Below are 20,876 nucleotides of genomic sequence, written 5' to 3' on the forward strand. Positions count from 1 at the left end.
CTTTTAGAAAATTGTGTGAGAAGTTCTGCAGGTGTGGCTTAAAAGGATTGGGAGAAATTGTGTGAGTGTCAGACTCCAAGTTGACAACCCTGCAAATAGCACCTTTTGTTGTGGTTTGGAGTCCAGGGTGAGGACGTCTGGGTGTGTGCCTCTCCACTGATGGAGTGATGAGTCAGAGAGGCTGATGGACAGGATGTCTATCATGCAGCACTTTCAACACTGACTCACAGTCACAGAGCAGTGGGCTGACATGGATTTGCTAATATGTTTTACATCACTACACACCATTTTGGCATTAAAATGTTGTGAAACTCATTATAAACCAGTAAATATTTAGGGAGCGTTCTGACCACAATCATCGTTGCACCGAATTCAACGTTGCAGTGGATTTTAAATTTTTTGAAATCCACTGCAATGCTGTCTTTTATTGAGACTTCAGGTAAGCAAAATCAAAATTGTGATGGTACAGTAGCAACACTTAGAAACTCTGACAGAAAACACAGAAAGCCAGGAAGAAATCATGTTTCTGACATTCAGTTGAAAATGCCTTTTAGAAGGACAGCTAAGAGAATGCACCGGAACAAAGATGATTGCCTCCAACTGCTTTCAACTGGTGATACAGAGCTCTTTTTGAGAAGCTTTCCATTCACTGTGGTGAGATTTTATATTTAGTTGTCAGGAGTGGTTGAGATGAAATCTATGATTTCAAAAAGTAGTGAGTGACGTCCTTAGTGTAAATGACTCCTATGTCCCTTTCCCACAGAACAGAGTGGGCAAATTTCACCTTTATTCGTAGTACTATTTCAAACACTTATTTGACTGCGTGAGTCAGGGCCCATTTGGACTGAGTGGGCCCCCTGCCCTGTGGGGACGGGAGGGGGAGGTGTACTCTACATCTCTGCCCTAAGTCTTTTCAGCTTTCTCTAATCGTCTCCATTTACAGATTATTATCAAATCTGTGCCCAGTATCCAGTGACACGCCATTACTCTGCTCCGGCTCCCTTCTCTGAGCTCTGTTCTGACACCTCCCTATTCTGACACCTCCCTATTCTGACCTCCCTACTCTGACACCTCCCTACTCTGACACCTCCCTATTCTGACCTCCCTACTCTGACACCTCCCTACTCTGACACCTCCCTATTCTGACCTCCCTACTCTGACACCTCCCTATTCTGACACCTCCCTATTCTGACCTCCCTACTCTGACACCTCCCTACTCTGAGCTCTGTTCTGACACCTCCCTATTCTGAGAACTCCCTATTCTGACACCTCCATACTCTGACACCTCCCTTCTCTGACACCTCCCTACTCTGAGCTCTGTTCTGACACCTCCCTATTCTGAGAACTCCCTATTCTGACACCTCCGTACTCTGGTACCTCCCATCCATACTCTGACACCTCCCTACTCTGAGCTCTGTTCTAACACTTCCCTATTCTGACACCTCCCTATTCTGACACCTCCCTACTCTGACCTCCATACTCTGACCTCCCTACTCTGACCTCTGCTCTGACACCTCCCTACTCTGAGCTCTGTTCTGACACCTCCCTATTCTGGCGCCTCCCTACTCTGAGTTCTGCTCTGACACCTCCCTATTCTGGCACCTCCCTATGCTGAGCCTCTTAGGTCTAAATGGCGGTCTGATCCTTGCTGATGTTCCTGACAATATCACTCTTCATTTAATAGCCCCCTCCCCACATACACACACACACAAATCTTAGTTCTACCCCCCCCCCCACACTCCTCCACCCACTCTTTTCATTACACCGCTAGGTCTCCACCCACCCATCTCTATCCTCGTAGCTCCGTGTTTATTTGTACCGTTTTATTTATTTCTGATATTCCCGCTTGTTTATTTCTCTCTTCTCTCGATCCCTCGATCCCTCTCTCCGAGCACTCTCAGGTTTTGCGCTTGATAAGTCGCAAACAGCGTGTGCATCAATCACTGTCACTTAGTGTCACTCCTGGTCTGGACAGGCAGGGCATGGCTTCCCCCCCTCCCCCCTTTAACTGCCATGAATTTTAAACCTCATCCCAATACATAAATCTCTTGTCGGAGCAGGGTGGGATGGTGGTGTTGGTTGTGGTGGTGATAGTGGAGGGGGACGGGGGGACGGGGGACGGGGGGGGGGGGCACGGTCGTTGCATCGGCAATCTGAGTCAAATATATGTTTACACGTTTACAAATGAGAAATTCGCCGACGCTACGTCAGTTCTTATTCTGCTGCTCTGGCAGGCTGCCGTGGCCAGCCTCCTGCGCACAGAGTTCTGCAACACTTATTTAGATGAATGATTAAAGTTAAGGCACAGCCAGGAGTCTCGCCACTCTTATTTAAAGAAGAATGGGAAAGCTGTCATCTTTTGATGCATTGCCTGCCGTCCTGAATGCAAAAGAGATCCCCCCCCACTGCACACATTTTCATAGTGACTTGGGCACACACACATACACACACACTCCCTCACTTTGATACTGCCTACACACAAACAGCCATATGCAGACACTCACATACCCACCTACACACAAACACACACACACACACACACGCACACACACTTCCTTTGAGTGATTGATCAGGTCAGACTGTCATCAGAGAGGAAAATGCAGTCCACTGGGTAGAGCGCAGCTGTCGGAGAGGTGCTAAACCGGCTGGAGCATATGTGATGTATGGACCCCCAAGTTCCCCCAAAAAAGTTGAAGTTCAAACGCCTGCTCAGCCCTGAAGTGAATTCTTATTACACCCTTCTGTTTCAGCGAAAACGTGTCGCAAATACCGATTCACGGGGGCCCTGCGAATTGCCCAGAAAATGGGCCACATTTGGAGGCCAATCTCATAAGTAGGCTGCATATGCCGATCAATGAGGCTACGCTCTGAGCTACCGTAGTGCTCCGCAGATGCTCAGAACGCGACCGCCACTGTAAATGGGACCCCGAGTTCATTTATTACCACGATGACAGTTGTTTCGGCCCGAGCGTCAGCCCATTTCATTTGACTTCAGAAAGCTAATAACCAGGTGAGGCGGAGGAAGCGTTGATGCGATCCTCGGCTGGAAACGGGCCCGCTGCAGAGCGTTCTACTGAAGTCTTTCACCATATTGTGTTACATTAAGACCTTTCCCCAGAGAGGCATTAGCCGTGGAACAGGAAGTGAGAGAAGATTCCAGAATGGCCTTGAATTGCATTACATCTCCTTATACACGTTCATTTTACATTTGACTGGAGCGGTCGTGGTGCGGCGCTGAGAGGCCAGAAGGAAATTTGTCAGATGTAAATGAATCAGATGACTGTAGAATGGGAATACCTCAGTGATGATTTCATACATCATTTCTTGTAGGGGTTTACCAATCAATATGACCAATATCTGACCTGACCATGTCCAAATTGTTCTTCACTCACTTGACTCTGGGTAACGGCTTGCCTGGATTATGGCAAAACTCACAATCATGATTATTTCTACAATACTGAAATAATGATAATGCAATTATGATTACTTTAAAGTGTAAGTTTGGCGGAAATTGAAAATAAAGCTATTTTCTGAATGAAAATACATCAACTAAGCCGTGGAGGAAGTAATTTTCGCTCATCACGCAGTACAGAGCTAGCACGGGCAGGACCGACAGCCCAAAATCGCAAACAGTGGGTGTGGATGGGGATTGGAGCCACACGCTTTCAAAATCGCATTTTTAAACCACTAACAGTGCTCAAAACAGCGCCAAACCTCATCAGTAGCTTGCTCTAGGTGTCTACACATAAAACGAAGCACCAATCAGTCTGTAAACTTTGGAATAGTCAGTATACACGTAGAATCAATTCGAGACCGCAACACCCCATCTAAAGCACATACATGTCTCGCGAGATCTCACACGAGAGGTCGTGGACTTTCCTTCGTGAGGAGCTGGAAGGGGTTATATTCATAACAGTCTTCTTTTATAAACGTCGGGTTCATGAGCCAAGTTGTTGGTGCTTCGTTTTATGTGTAGACACCTAGAGCAAGCTTCTGACGAGGTTTGGCGCTGTTTTGAGCAATGTTAGTGGTTTAAAAATGCGATTTTGACTACCTGTAGGAATAGGTCCCGTGCTTCCGTGTGAGATCTCGCGAGACATTTCTGTGCTTCAGATGGAATTGCGGTCTCGAATTGATTCTACGTGTATACTGACTATTCCAAAGTTTACAGACTGTTTGGTGCTTCGTTTTATGTGTAGACACCTAGAGCAAGCTACTGATGAGGTTTGGCGCTGTTTTGAGCAATGTTAGTGGTTTAAAAATGCGATTTTGAAAGCGTGTGGCTCCAATCCCCATCCACACCCACTGTTTGCGATTTTGGGCTGTCGTTCCTGCCCGTGCTAGCTCTGTACTGCGTGATGAGCGAAAATTACTTCCTCCACGGCTTAGTTGATGTATTATCATTCAGAAAATAGCTTTATTTTCAATTTCCGCCAAACTTACACTTTAACAATGGATTTCTGAAACGGAATGTAACAAAATGTTTTTCTTTTCTGGATTTTGTTTGTTGCTACCGTTGCTACCGAATCAATATCTGATTAATTTGGCAACCCTAGCCTCCCTGACCTGTTCATCAGCTCATAATTTGCTCATCGGTATTTGCTAGTCATGCTCAGTGTTGAGATCAAGTCAAATCCCATATGCCTACACAATGATGCAAGGCTGTAGGGGAAAGTGGTGTGCAAGTGAAAAAGCACTATGCTACCTGTCAAGTGGTAAGGGCTTCCATAATCCCTCAGAAAGATGTGAGTGCTCAGTATTTATATTTGTTACTGTTATTTTATGGGGTGTTATTTTTTTATTTTTTTATTTTTTTTATTATTTATTATTTATTTCCTGGATTTTTATGCAGTACAACAGATGCTTACACAATCACTCCTCTTGGCTATTCCAGAGGATGATTCTGATTGTTATACATTTTTTAAATGAGCCATTGATTTCATTGATTAGTTCCTTTTCCCTCTAAAACCAGTTCCAAGATTCTTTGAAGTACTACACATTTCTCACAAGACCTTTGCCTTGTGTTTTGGATGTAGTACCTGTTATCTTCCAATGATCCTGGAATACCAAAGACACGGTCAAAACATGGAGCATCAGTTAACATTTAAGACTGAATGTGTCCTGAGGGGGTGAAAGATATAGCAATCCTGATTTATGTGATATTATTCATCAAGATGGTGTATTGACATTCTTGTATCTTGGTTTGATTATTTATTTATGTATGTACAGTATCCACAGTGGGTTTCATTGAGTGAATTGCTGTAGCAGCAAAATGAACAATCTGTTCATGTTTTTTTATCATCTTAAAGGTGTCTTAATGGTTGATACTGTGTATACATAGCTGTTTTCAGGTAAAAGTGATATAGCAATATTATGTTTGGGAATTATATAATTATATGTCACATCATGCATATGTATGTACTGTATGTTGAAAGGTAGGTGGTCATATTCCTGCGGTCAGGATATTTTGTAAGCAAAGAGAGATTTGCCTGTGCTGTCCTGATTACAGTAATGGTCTTTCACTCTTACAGACTGTGTACATTGTTATTACCTAGTTCCTTTGAGTTTTCACATTATTACAAGGTGACATGAGCTATCTGGCTGTACAGCCATTTAGAAATAGTATCTTTGTAAATGTTCAACCTTTATCATATCATTATTTCAGAACGTGAGATAATCCTGAAGTGATCGTATCAATAGACTAGACAATTGGGTTGGAGTGGACTAGATCAATTATCTTTCTCACTAGAAAGGTCCTTGTAATTTGGTCATTTGGTTTTCACTTTCTCGCTGCTTGGAGTTGATTATCTCAAAAGTCAATGCAGGAACCATTTGCTTATGTTATGCTTTAATTGTCAATTGACAGTCAGATAGTGTGTAGACAGATTGTTATTTGATTGAGAATTGGATCCTTGTATATGTTGGATGTGTATCAATTTAGTTTCCTTGTGATACACATCGCTGAGCCAGTTCTTCTGAAAGTTACAAATGACCTATGGACCATACTGCGTGAACAGTCGGTGTTGCCATAAAAAAGAAAGGCGCTTCAGTGGTCTTTCAATTATTTATGGAATAAGACCTTTATTGTCAATATGTATGGTAGACTTTCAATACCCCCCCCCCCCCCCCCTCTCGTGTGAAGTCAATACTTCAATGCTGGCCCCCCATAACCCTTTATGTTTGCTAATTGCTACTTGACCAGATATATTCAGAAAGAGTGTAACTCCCTGCTGCACTGAGGATAAACAAATAAGTAATGATAATCCTAGTTAAGAAAATACATTTATATCATCTTGTTCATTTTGTCAGTTGATTTGTAATTAATTTAATAAGTATTATGTTCTCCTTTTTACAACTATTCACTATTGTTCATACTATTTTGTTTGCTCATTTTTAAAAGAGACTAACTACTTAGTTTCTTACTTTGAAATCATTGCAGCTTATCCAGTCGCATTGATCAGGGATTAGTAATGTTGCTTCCTACGTCACATAACCTTTACATAAAGGATATTGTATTGTCTGCTGGTAATTATCGGAAAATAAGTCCCGACAGGACGAAAAGAACACAGACGCGCAGCGGAGGGGTTTTTACTTCATCCTGAAGGGACTTATTTTCTAATAATTACCGGCGGACAATACATTATCCTGCTTACTGTACGGCTTGCCAAAACGAGAAAAGAAACTTACTGTAACACAATGTGTCTTTAGCAATGACTTACTGTAGCTACCATTTCATGGCTTCCGCTAACAAAATAAATTGTTTGCCACACAGATAGAACTTGACAGTTGCAGGTGTTACGTGGCAACGTCTTACTAGCTGAGTTTCAATGAAATTCCATTGCAATAAGCGAACTAATTTATTGCGGATTGATATGAAAGATGTCAATTAAAAGCACAAAACCCGTTGCCATTGATAGCGGTCATTATATACTTTGCAGCGGTCATTATATAGATTTACTGTAACAGACCTCCGAACATTGGGAAGGCCCATTCATGTGAATGGAACTTTCTGCAGCACTCTGAAGAGCTGTGTCATAAAAACGGATAATAAACCACATTAGCAGTCAGGAAACAAGGTGTTTATGCTTTATACATTTATAAATACTGTTTACCACAACCACTTACAGTTTCGAAACTGACATCATCGCTGATTGGCCCTCCGAGGGAAACGTAAAGTCATTGTGAGGAGCCAGACTAATATCTCAGTGAAATGAAAATGAGTGGAGATACTAGGCAGGCGGGACCGGGCTAAGTGTTTTCTGCTATCTTTTAATTTACTTTGATTTCTTTGCGTTATATGCCCAATCTCCCTGTGCTCCATCAAATCCATTCGCTAGCGATATTTTAAGTTTTAGCAAACTGAGAAGCCAGTTGACTCTCCTCTTCTTCATTTAGTGCTTCTTCCACACTACAGCTCCTTGATGTCTTTTGTAGCAACTTTTGGTATTAATCATTCCTCAGCCTTCATTACTTCATCAGTTATTAGTTCTCCTTCATTACTCTTATACAAAATTAACATGTGACTCATCGTCGTCTTTTTTTAATAAAATGATATCGGTTGTGCATCTGTAGACAATGATATTTTAAACCCCACCATAGCAAATGTTATATATATATATATATACAATATATATATTTATACACACACACACACACAAAAAAAGAACAGAGCCAGGCTATAACCTTCAGTCTGAGCACCTCCCGGCTGAGACTGAGACAGAGTCCAGCCTCATCCACAGCTCCCACTGAGTCTGTAAATAGAGGACCTTGGCCCATTGGGTGAAAGTCATGGCAGGCTACTCTGTTTCTCACCATCAGCACCGCTGCTACTGCCATGCTCAGGTACATCCACTCTGACCCGACCAGGGTGTGGGAGAGGGGGGTGGTTTTGGGGGAGCAGGTGGGGTGGTGGGTGAGTAGTTGCGGAGGGGTTGGGGTCCCTGCTAGTCTGGGGCGTGCTGGGCGGTGGTGATGGAGTGACCCGTCCATGGGGCCGGACAGGCAGGAGCAGGAGCCGGAGCAGGCGGGTGGAACTCTGGGAAATTGGCTCCAGACTGCAGGATCTTACCCCACTGCATCTCTGAATGCTGACAAGCTGCCAAAACCAGCCTGTGGAGATAATGGACTTATGGCTGTATGGTGTGTGAGTGTCTGTGTGTCTGTGTCTGTGTCTGTGTGTGTGTGTGTGTGTGTGTGTGTGTGTGTGTGTGTGTGTGTGTGTGTGTGTGTGTGTGTGTGTGTGTGTGTGTGTGTGTGTGTGTGTGTGTGTGTGTGTGTGTGTGTGTGTGCGTGCGTGCGTGCGTGCGTGCGTGCGTGCGTGCGCGTGTGTGTGTGTGTGTGTGTGTGTTTGTGTGTGTTTGTGTCTGTGTGTGTGCGTGTGCGTGTGTGTTCAGGTCAGCTGTTTGTAGGCCTATACCTGCCCTTGCATTGTTCCAACCTAGTGGCCCAGAGAGCTTCAGACTGACCCTTTACGGGAGATGATGTATGTGTTAATTACATAGTGCATGGGAGCTGATAGTTACCGACAGTCCTCTTTGCACAGAATGGTACTGGCTTTTAATGAACAGGTCTCAGCACAAATCACAACAGCCTCTTGTCCTGTTGTTTTTCTCACTGCTGCTGAAAGCTACATGCTTTGCAGGCAACAACCTCTCAATTAGCGGGAGGCTACAAGGGACAGGTTGTACTTCCAACAGCTCACACTCATGGTACAAAGATGTGGAGCCCTCCAGGATCATTATGTGCTTTGTAGATGTTTGTCTCCACAGTTCAGTGTTATGACAAGGGGGCTGCGGCAACCAACTCAAATAATGAGGCGTTTTTTGTTTTTCGGCAGGAAATAATGAGATACGTGCTCCGCATCTCTCACTCATCGTATATCTTCATTTACCAGTGGCACTTTCATCTCCTTTTAGCGTCTTGGATTTCATCACAAACTCCATGAGGCGCTAGCCAACTAAAACTTTTGTGTTTTTCCTTGTTTCTAACCAGTCACTCAAGCATGCCCCACATCCCCCCCCACCCACACACACACACATGCACACACACCCTCACACGCACACACTCCCCCCACCACATACTGTCTTGTGCAGTCTCCCTGCTCTGTAATATCCCAGTCCTCTCCTCTCAGTCTTTTCCCTCACACTGTTTTAGCCCCCTTTTTTCCTCTCCTCTCCTTTCCTTTCTTTTTCTCTGTATGTCTTTTCCTCTCATTCTCTGCACCCCCCCCCCCCCCCCCGTGTTATCAGCCCCAGCTCCATTTCCCTGCTCCCTGATACTCCCTGACTCAGTAGCTTTCATTTTCATGATAATCCAGCGACACCACTGGACTGCGAAATCACTTTTACTGTCTTTCTCCTTTCTTGCTCTCTCTCTCTCTCTCTCTCTCTCTCTCTCTCTCTCTCTCTCTCACTGGTTTTCTTTCTTCATTCCTCCCTCTCCCCTCAACTGGTTTATCTATTTTCCTTTGGGCTTTATTTTGCTCTGTGTAATTAAATGTCATTTTCATCCATGCCATTTTTAGAATAGAAAAAAAATGTATTATGTGATCATTGTCAGAAAAAGGAACAGATTTGTCACCCAATGTTTTCTTATGCTGTTGAATATGTCAGGAAGACCTCAGAACAAAATTACTCTTCCACTGTAACCAAATGTAATAACACTATCCAGCCTAATTCATGTGTGACTTACAGTATATTGGGTCTTTTTCACACTGATATCACCTCTCAGGTGTAAAGACCTATAGGCAGCATCTACATGTACACATTGGCCATATGCCATTTCTATTTAAACATTTGCAGTCAGTTGTTGGAATATCTTCATTTCTTATTTCAATAGTGTCAGGATTAGTTTCACCAAGACATTTAATGGCCTTTGATTCAGGAGAGCTCGATGACAGAAGCAGGGCCCCTTCTTTTCCCAGGCTCCCTCGAGACTTATACACCAGAGATTAGGTTCAAAATTAGCAGGCTAGAAAGACACAGAACACATGTCCAAAAACCCTGAAGTTGAAATTGAAAGTTGAAAGTTGAAGTTAAAAACGCCACAGTGTCCCTCAGTATATCGCCTCAGTGGGCGGCAGAGCAGGCGTCCGAGATCTCCCGCCGGTGACAGAGGATCAATGGCCCCGACGCAGAGATAGAAAATAAATTGATTGTCGCAAATAAAACTCCAATTAGCTGGAGAAACAGGCGGGCTCGCGCGCCGCAGACGGCAGCCGGCTCTCATCACCTCATTACTCCTCAGGGGAAGGGCAGCCGTGGCAGGCGTGGGCCGGTGGGGGAAGGCCGGAGCGGACGGTCTGGACGCGTTCGAGCGAGATCAGCAAAAGCGGCTAAATATGACAGCGGGAGAAAAGCCACCGCGTCTCGAGATGGAGCGGAACAAGTCGTGGAGAGCCGCCAATCGATCCCGGGGCTTCATAACGACGGAAATACATCTTAATTGCGACTATCTTTGGTGCGGATCTGCCATGGCTGTGGGCCAGGGCCTGACCTGCGGATTGATAGTGGATCGTCAAAGCTCCTCCGCCCACAGCAGATCACTAGCTCCGGAGTGTCTGACGGAGAAGCTCCAGCTTCACTCACACCCTCATAAGAGGCACCTTAAGATGTTTTTCTTTTCATTGTTCACAGACTGCCAAATTGTGTTAAAAGATTATTAATGTTTCACATCCTTAGCATAGCGCTGACATTGTTGCGCTGTTCTTCTGCTCTCACACTCTCTCCCCCTAGTAATGTAATTTTGCTCAGCTGCTCCATTTCCAACAGGCTGTAATCAAATATTCTTTAGATTAAATTCTCGGAGTGAGAGGAAAAAATACATATGTACACATGATCTGACCAGGAAGGTCTTTCTATCTTTGGTTTCAACTCCGACAGTTAATATTCTCCCTCGACAGAGAGAGAAAAATGACAGCTTTGCAGGGAAATTGCTGGAGTGGTATGAATTCCAGAGAAAAACATATTTTATTCAGAGCATGTTTGTGCTGGGCTGCATTTTCACCAATAATACAGCCTTGGCTGTTAGCAATGATGTTTTTCAGTGGACATGGCACAGAAATACTTACTGCACGGCAAACAATGAATTGGTAAAATGCTTCATATATATGCTGTGCATGTACAGAGAAAAAAATGATGAATCATTCATGTCTTGTAGTAATTGCACGCATATTCTGTCAGAAGATACATTGTTTGGGAGAGATTATTAGACCTCTTCAGTTTATCAAAATGCTAGGGAACTGTGCCTGTAAGGTTCAAGTTTTTTTTTACTCTCACTGCTATACAAAGCAGTGCTCTTGTTGTTAAGCAATAATCCTGTTTGTCTATAAAACAACATGCTTGTTGGTATAAATGCTGGTTTAAACACATAGAATATGTTCCGTGTATTTATTTTTCTCTATACACAGGATGATAAAACATTTTTCCCGTCCTCTGATGGAAATCAGTGTTTTCCGATACAGAGAGAATTGTCCTTGATCTGCGGCTAGCACAGGTGGTGTTTGTTGTGCGTGTGGGGCTCTTTATACGAGCTAATCTGAATATTCATCATTGATCAGCCATTTATGGGTCACAATCTCAAATTATGCTTGTTGTTGGCAAAACAGCATTGAAAAAAATGACACGTAGGGCTTGACAAAACAAAGCACGTAGGCCTTTTTCACAGGGAGGTGGAAATGAAATATCTTGGTTTTTTTACCATCACATATACCCTGGAACCCTTATTTAAAGCAATATGTTGTTGTTTTTTATATCATAAAATAACGACTTTAGCTCATTTTGATGGAACACTGACCTGGTAATGGGAAGAATGGTGTCTGTGTCATTTCTACAGCTCACCCAGAGCATCTGGTATTGCACTGTGCAACTTTTGCGTACCTTTGCAAAGGTGTCACATATTTTCGTCTCTTTTTGATGCACCGGGTGCCCAGTAACATTATTTCGTAATGTGCAGGGCAGTCCCCATAGACTTTCATGGAACCTTGTACATCACAAAATGATGCTAAAGAGTATGAGTAAGCGTAAAATTGACGGCAATGTGTAAATACCTATTCCCTACATTATGTTGCTTAAGTAAAATTGGTTGCTTAACTACCCCACCAAGTAGTTTGATATATTGTGTATTATGTCTAACACATTCAGCTATTACTGTACATGAAGACTGGATTTAGATACATGGAATCCAGATACATGGAACGGAATCACACAATCTGTGTGTGTGTGTGTGTGTGTGTGTTTGTGTGTGTGTGTGTGTGTGTGTGTGTGTGTGTGTGTGTTTCACCTTTGGCTAACTTACTGTACGTGAAGGCTGAGAACGTCCCTTTGCATGGTACTCATCTTTTCTCCCTCAAAAATAGACAGGCGTGAGATGAAACTCAGTTTATTTCTAATTCAATAATGTCCCTAGCCTGCAAGCCAATCCTAATGTACCCCACCCACAATGTTTGAGTTTGGGAAATTCAGTCTGGAGTCACTCAATTGACTAGGCTGGGTGAACCCTGCCTGAAATTTCAGCGAATTTGGATTTCGCCCAGCAGCTCAGGCTGGAAACCTGCACATCTATCTGCTCTGTTCCCTGCCAGAACCTTTGGCTCCAATCAGAGACTAGCTTATCCAAAAGACGCACCGGATCATTGATCTGATTGGTTGAAGGACTATCCAAGCGTACAGACTCATTTGAACAATGCCCATTAATCACGCCTCTTGTAGTAGAAACAAAGCACAGCCTCCCCATACTAAAGTTCAATCTTAAAAGATTGAGCTTTAGTTTGGTGATAGCCAGACTATCAATTGACAAGTCTCCATGCCCAAACCAGAGTGGTTTCAGCCAATCAAATCGTCTGGGTGGGTTTTGACGGACAGGGGAGCAATGGTACATTGTCACCTGAGTGCACTTCTGTTCATGTTGTAGAATATACTGACAGCACAATAACTTAAAACATTTTTAACTTAAAATAATTGTAAAATGAATATAAAATAGCAATTAAGGGAGAAATTCGGTGAGTTAGCTTGAGTTGCTACAATCAGCAATGCAAGCAGGCAGCTACAGCGCTACACTCTGGGAGTATTTCTGTCAGCCCTTATGGACATGAAAAAATATGTTTTTGACTGTTCTTCCTACAGGTTTTACATGTTTTGTTGCTCTGATTGGTAAATTCCCTCTACTTGTGTGTTCCACTTTTAGCTGTTGAATGTGTCATCACACCAAGACTATGGTCTCAAATCAGTATATTACAATTAAATGTGTTCGAGATTGCCAGAAGCACATTAGGAACAAGAGCTGAAGGAAGACTATTTTATAACATGAAACCATTTGGGAAAGGCGAGGTGCTAACTGTCAATCAGTTACCTGCCTCTACCAAATTAAGCAAATTGCCCATGAGTTTCAAGATGATTGAAAGGTTTATTTAGAGAAGAATTTGGAGACTCAATTGAAACGTTTATTTAGAGAAGAATTTGCCGACTATTTAAACCATGCTTCTCCAAATAAAGTGAACTTGATATTAATGTGCCTCTTAGCCAAAGCAGACATGGGCACTGGTTGATTACAAAGAATTTTTGCTCTTTGAGGAGAAATATAACTGACAAACGCACATCAGGAATGCACACTCTCAGCCTCTGCCAAAAAATGGCAATGCTGCTTGTGTCAAACGAGGTGAATCTGCCTGGTTGATTTCAGATATTTATTCCTCCTGTATCTCACCTCACAGAGTAGGCCAGATACAGCTGTGCTGAGCTGGCTGCACTGGCCCTTGTTCTTGTTTTCCAGTCATTACGTAAATATACTTACGTTAAATATACTTTTCTTGATTTCAGTATTTGCTTCCTAAGCTTGCCTGTCATGTCATGTCACTCCCTTAGCTTGGCCAGAGTTGTTAAAAAAAAAAAAAAAAAAATACTCCAGGCTTGCGATTTCCACCCACTCCTGCTGTTACCCCCTTGTGTCTCAGCTCATTCCCACACGCGGGGGGGGGGGGGGGGGGTTAAAGCAGACCGACAGGTGTGGCCTTACCTCAATCTGCCCACTGTGACCGGGTACCCTTCCATCAAGTCCCGCGCCTGTCAGGCACCAGATTGTCCTGCCATGGCGTGTAGGGCAGGGCAGGGGGCGAGTGAGCGGGCAGCGTCGGCCCGGTCTCCTCAGGCTGGTGTGGGGAGGCTCATCTGTGCTGACTAGGCAGTGGATCTGAAGGGCTGGGACTGCAGCAGGGGCCCCATAATGAGAATGTTGCTCTTCTCAGGGGAGGTAATGAGCAGAAGAAAAAAAAAATGGATAAAACATTTGACGGGAGTGTCAGCACTGCTTATTTACGGTGGCCATAACCTTCGAGAGGGTGCCCTACATCAACACAAGGAGAAGGGCTCCGAGAGTCGCTGGTGGCACACTGCGCTGTGCACGCGCCTAGAGAATTCGCCGGAGTCATGAAATTGTTAAGGTTCTGCTCGTCATTTTCGCTCAACTTACAGTCTGTCTGCCTGGCGCAATGAAATGTGTGTCTTTCACAATCCCATACGTGATCTCGGGAGGTTATGAATTGCAATTTTGTAGTGCGGAGGAAATCGATGTGTGCCGCTGAGCTATGAGGAATTGATCGAAAACATTTGTTGGCATTTTGGATTGATCAGCGCGTATCCTTGCCCCTCTCCAGCACTATGCTTCAAAAAGCACTCTGGAAAAAAAAAAGAGTGGCAGCAAAGCACATGCGGGCGCCTTTGAGTTGTACATAAGCCATAATAATAGTTGAGTGTGTCATGCCATTGTGTGTGTGTGTGTGTGTGTGTGTGTGTGGCCGGATGGGGGGTACGGGTCCACGGGTCAGGGAGGGCAGTACTGGTGAGGCGACCCGCTGGTGCTGATCCGAACTTTGCTGGGTGCCCATGACAGATGGTGACATCAGTAGACGCTTCAGGGCAGCGCTGTGCTGACTTGGCAGAGCATCAGTGCGCGGGCAGATGAGATGATGATGATGAAACGTGTCCGCAGGCTTCGTGCGTCTCCTAATTGCGACCGTTGTCTGCAGTAACAGGTTTGAGACCCAGCAGCAGACGTGTCTCTCTCCCGACCCCCTCGTCCCCCCCACCCCCCTGCCGACCCTGTGCTTGATTTTTTAATTCCAAGAGTCCACTGCACAGAGCACTCGGTCAGGCTCGTGCAGCTGTTTAAAATCCTCATCAAGTCATTAGCCAGTCGATAGCCATTCATCACCGGCTCGTTTTTTAATCCATACAGCCAGCGATCGATGCACTTCCAGCAATTTCACCCCAATCAATTCACCTTAAAATCAACCTCCGAGCCGTGTAACGGAATGGCCAGTGAAATAGGTAAATTAATTGAATGACTGAATACATTAAGACCAGCATTGATTAATGTTCTTACAAATGGCGACATGAATTTGTTATTGGTTACAGAGATTGATGGGTGCACATATGGGCAGCTCTCTTTGTCACACAGACACATTGACACGCACACACACACACACACACTCACACACACACACACACACTCATAGACACACAGACGTGAGCAACCAACCATACAGAGTGTTTCAAAATTAGACAAGGAAGGTGTCGATTATGCCTAACAATACACACGCTTGCTGCTGGAGCAGTTTTATTCCTTTTATACATTGTTTTTCACCCAGTAAATAAAGTGTATTTTTTAAAACGCCCTCGATTTTGCGCGGTACTCAAGGGAATGTTTTTTGGCTTCTGCAACCCTGACGAAAAGCTGCAGTTGGCACCATCACCTTTTTATGACAGCATCACAATTGTAGTCGCGCAGGAGAGACAAGCTTGAAGTCTGAAGTGTCAATAGTGTGTGTGTGTGTGTGTGTGTGTGTGTGTGTGTCTATGTCTATGTGTGAGAGAGGGAGAGAGAGAGCATGCTACTCTGTGCGACTGAATGACAGACAGAGCAGCATAAAATATTTCTCTGTGTGTGTATGCGCGCGTGCGTGCTTGTATGTGTGCGTGCGTGCGTGCGTGTGTGTGTGTGTGTGTGTGTGTGTGTGCGTGTGTGTGTGTGTGTGTGTGTGTGTGTGAGTGTATTTGATGTGTGAAGCAGGATGAAAGAAAGCAGGGAACATTTCCAGTCAGTCAGCTCTGTGAATAAGCACCCAGACTGGGGATTAAAGGGCTGGAGTAGGAAAAAAATGACACGAGAACAAGCCACTGTGGCGTGTAGAGACATCTATTACCTCACATCCCAATTCACTTTGCTCTGTAAAAACAACAGTGACGGCTGAATTAAATGCATTATAAAAATAGAATTGTTACAAAGTGCCGGAGATCAAAGTGTGTGCCTTCAGACAACCTGCATACTGAATGTGAGACGCTATTGTCACAAGACTGCTGCCATTTCAGCTGAAGTCAAGATTTGTCTCTGTGGAACTACCATGTTGTGCGTGTCTACATTGTCCTCTCAGCTCATTGCACTCTGATTGATATTTGCTTAATTAATTGTCAGCGTTCTTGTTGTGACTCCACGATGATGACTGATAAATAAATCAATGTGGACATAAAACGTAATCCTAGCATTCATCATCAGTGACGGTAGTGAGGCTGGAGTGACTGGAGAGTGTCATTTTAGAGTGGTAGATTACTTGCCCTCTGTAAATGGATCCTGGTAAATGTTGACTCTGTTGTCAGGATTTAACATGTGAATTCGTGATGATAAATCTGCTGATAAGGTGCTTTGTCAGTGGCAGTCTACTGGAAATGTGTTATTTCATTATTCATACTATTACTGTTATTCTTGATGTAGGCTTTTCAACTATTTCAGACTATTGTAATCTTACTCAGGCAGTGTTCGAATACTGTAAGTTGCTTTGGACAAAAGCATCTGCCAAATACCAATAACTGTAATTATCATAATAGGGTTTTCGGCAAAGCTCATACATAAATGGCAACAAGTAATAATTGCCTCTCCTTGTATGATGAAAAGAAAGCGTTGTATGAAAGAAAGGTTAACATGATTACTTTCTATTCAAATGATGTACTGTTGACTGACCCTGTTGTTGATTGTCTGTTTTTTTCAGGCACATGGACTGGAGAAACAAGTGGCCAAATCCTTGGATCTGGTACCGGCCGGTTCTGTGATGAAGACTCTTCCATACGGGGTGGGTGGAGCGGGTGTTGGACCCCCTGGGGGTGTCAAACCACCTTACCACCCCGGCAGAACCTTCTCCACCATGGACCACATGCCAGTAAAACCCAAGCCCCCGATCTACAGCTCCCACAACCCATACGAATGGGCCAGGAACCAGTCACTGCTTGTGGACCAGACAGGGTACCGCCCCAAACGCAAGCCCTCCCACAAGACATCTTTAAAAACCAAGAAGATATTCGGATGGGGCGATTTCTACATCAACATTAAGACCATGAAGTTCAGTGTGATGCTCACGGGGAAGATAGTCGACCACGTCAATGGGACATTCACTGTCTTCTTCCGCCACAACTCCTCCAGCTTAGCCAACGTGTCCGTCAGCATCGTACCCCCCTCAAAAGTGGTCGAGTTCGAGGTGCTCCAACAACAGCCACCCCTCCACACTGAGTTCCAGGTCTACCAGCCTCACCAATCCACCACTGACCCCAAGGAGGTTAAGACCTTCAACTGCCGAAATGAGTACGAAAGGTATGACAGATCCAAGAAGCCCAAGCAGTGTCTTTATGACCCCTCGCAGACCTGTTATACAGAGCACACCCAGTTTTACTCCTCCTGGCAGTGTGCCAAACCCTTCAAGGTCATCTGCATTTTCATCTCCTTTTTCAGCAATGATTATAAGCTCGTACAGAAGGTTTGTCCGGACTACAACTTCCAGAGTGAGCATCCCTATTTTGGATGAGAAGGAATGTGCATTGGGCTCGTCTGTTATGTCTTCTATTCAGGAAGGTTTTTTTGTGTGTGTTAAAGAATGTGGATTTGAAGGAAATGGGTCTACACCAAGGTGGACATATTGAGAAGTTTTCAAATACGTTACACATTTTTGATGTTTATTTGTTTTGAAAGTTCTTTGTAAATACAGTATTCAAAACTTCAGCTCTGATCCAAGGATAGTTTTTTTCTCCTCTATTTGCTCCTGTCTATTTATGGTCAGGTTTTATTTTGTAAAAATAAATTGAAAGGGAGAGAGTGAGAGTGACTTTTGTTACTGTTTCATCAGTGTGACGCAACACCAAAATGATCAACAAGTTATTGGCATTTGACTGTAAGTTCTACATTTGTTTATACCCCTTGTTTTCAGACTTGGAAAACAGAGCGGAGTTTCACCACTAAAAGACAATGGCTCCCAAGACCAGAGGACTATATATTACTTTTATCAGAATGTATATGAAATGTTAAAGATAGAATATGCACAAAATATATGGCAACCCACATTAAAAAATCTGTTTAACTGTTGGTTTCATTCTATTTGTACTTGCTGTAAATGGTGAAAATGTAATAATGGGCAAAGACATTTTGAAATGATTTTAAACTCTGTGGACCTAAAAGAATACTGCATTGTATCAAATCTTTGATCCTTTTTGGCAGACAGGCCACACATGTGATTGAGTGAAGACTTAAACTATTAACCCTTTCCACAAGGCCAAATGGAGTACCAAAACAAACCTATACTGTCAAATGTTAATCACACCAAACCAGGATTCACCTGTTATTTCACACGGGTTATTTTAGGGCTACAGACATAGAGAATAAACCAGTCTGTAAAATGGTATTTTTATAGTATATAAAGTGCTACCTAAAACACACATCAACATCTGTTATTTCATTATTTATTTTTTGATGCATATGTAAAATAATCATTTGGAAATTTGGTTCGCTTGGTGATATGGACTGTGTGAGACATTCTGAGAAATCTTGAGGAAATCACCAGAAGTTGGTTTCCTGCGGTGTTGCTTGATATGACATGTAAACAAAATTATTTATGTAAATACTCAACAACAAATAAATCTTTAAAGCCACCCTGAATTATTTTTTCAATTAATATATCAATCCTCTCAACAGTAATAAACTGTAAGACTGCACCAATTTGTAACCCATAGCAAATCCAATAATTTGTATTTTTTTATTTTGGTCCAGTGTACTGATTGATGTTATTGCAGTGATGTTCACATCAAGGAAGTCAGCACTCAGCATGAGTACAACCTGTTAATCAGGTAGCATGAACCCATCCTTGTCACCACCATCTTGGACATTCAGTGAGCATTAAACTGGTGGATGAGATTAAGGTCAAGGAATCATTACATTTTTATTTCTTCAGAAATGGCAACACACAAGACCAACTGTAAGTGTGTGTGTGTGTGTGTGTGTGTGTGTGTGTGTGTGTGTGTGTGTGTGTGAGAGAGAGAGAGAGAGAGAGAGAGAGACCAAGAATTCCCTAGAAGTCCCTTTAAAGAACAAAACATGATTTCACCAGTTTTGTAACCTTGCATGTTGTTCTTATAGTTTCAACCACATCCTAGATCATCATGAGTACAACCTGTTAATCAGGTAAGCATGAACCCATCCTTGTCACCACCATGTTGGACATCCAGTGAGCATGAAACTGGTGGATGAGTTTAGTGAGGATACAAGAGTGAGGATATCACTGTGCCACACAATAGTTATCCCTCTTACCTGCTTAGAAATGCACCACGTTTTATTTTGTCTCACCATACTTGGTCGTGTGACTACTCGTGTAACTGTATTTTAATAGGGAAAACATGGAGGTGTTTGGTCGCTTCTAACTTCATCTCTGTTTGGATCCTAATGAATGCATTGGGCTAGCTAAGTGCTATCAAAGTTGCGCTGCGCAACAGAGCCAGTGAGTGCACGCATTGAAACGTGAGAGGTATGTATCAACTCGTCTTAGTTAAGGGAATAACATAGTTTAATATGAAAAAACGGTGAAGTGTTCCTTTAAGTGTGTGTGTGCGTGTGTGTGTGTGTGTGTGTGTGTGTGTGTGTGCGTTTGTGTGTGTGTGTGTGTGTGTGTGTGTGTGTGTGTGTGTGTGTGTGTGTGTGTGTGTGTGAGAGAGAGAGAGAGAGAGATAGAGAGAGAGTTCCTTTAAAGAGCAAAACCTGATTTCACCAGTTCTGTAACCTTGCATGTTGTTCTTACAGTTTCAACCACGTCCTAGTTCATTATGGCTCTCAAGTCTCATGCACTGACCGTGTGAAATGTGCAATTCACAGACCTCACATAACACAATGTCTTGATTTCTGGAATCCAATGTTATAATATGATTATGAAACAAGAGATGAACTGATGGAATATATTCAGTTTGCACATTTAGTTTGCATACTGTATAAGTACTACTGTATGGTGTTACAACATTAGATTCATTACATTTCTACCCTGGAAAACCAGTTCTCGTGAGAGCACAATTTGAATTGTATGTGCGAGATACTCTGGCAATAGGCGCGTTCAAGATGGCTGCGCAGCACAAAAACTGCGCAGCACAAGATGCACGTGGTTAAAAATCTGTCCACGATGGTCTAGATGGGTGTGTTTTCGACTCGGCACGGCAGTCGGTATCACATGGCCTCAACTTATCGCGGGAGCAAGGCGTGGCCAGGCGGCTGCTCAGCAGCGGAGCAGCAGCTCTAGAGGTACTGTGGAGCGCAGCGGAGCCTAGACCCTGCCTTCATGACGTCAGGACTTTGCCCCAATTGGCTTTTACATCCCTGACGTATGTGCAGGTGTTTAGATGCCTCCTCATATCCACAAGGGTCCGTGCGGGTCCGTGCCTCGTGATTCGTCACATGGTCAAGTCTAGACTACAGGAAGTAGAGAGTGTACAACCTCATAGCAGCGTTTGTATCCCCTCCCCTGCTGCCACCGGCAGCTCTTGCTGCTGCTGCAAGAGGTCATTTGGAGTTGAACTTGAACGCGCCTA

The 20,876-nt window shown here is 43.6% G+C and overlaps 1 protein-coding gene across 1 annotated transcript in view; it reads left to right on the plus strand.

The window, feature by feature from the left end:
* Nucleotides 1-18,901, plus strand: part of LOC134092293 (neurexophilin-2) — a 36,761-nt gene extending 17,860 nt beyond the window's left edge. Inside the window, exon 2 of the mRNA XM_062545098.1 lies at nt 17,036-18,901. Within this exon, the coding sequence (XP_062401082.1) occupies nt 17,036-17,842 (807 nt within the window). The 3' untranslated portion in view covers nt 17,843-18,901. The remainder of the gene's footprint in view (nt 1-17,035) is intronic.
* The last annotated feature ends 1,975 nt before the right edge of the window (nt 18,902-20,876 follow it).

This window comes from Sardina pilchardus, chromosome 9, assembly GCF_963854185.1.
Source record: "Sardina pilchardus chromosome 9, fSarPil1.1, whole genome shotgun sequence".
In the NCBI taxonomy this organism is placed as follows: Eukaryota; Metazoa; Chordata; class Actinopteri; order Clupeiformes; family Clupeidae; genus Sardina; species Sardina pilchardus.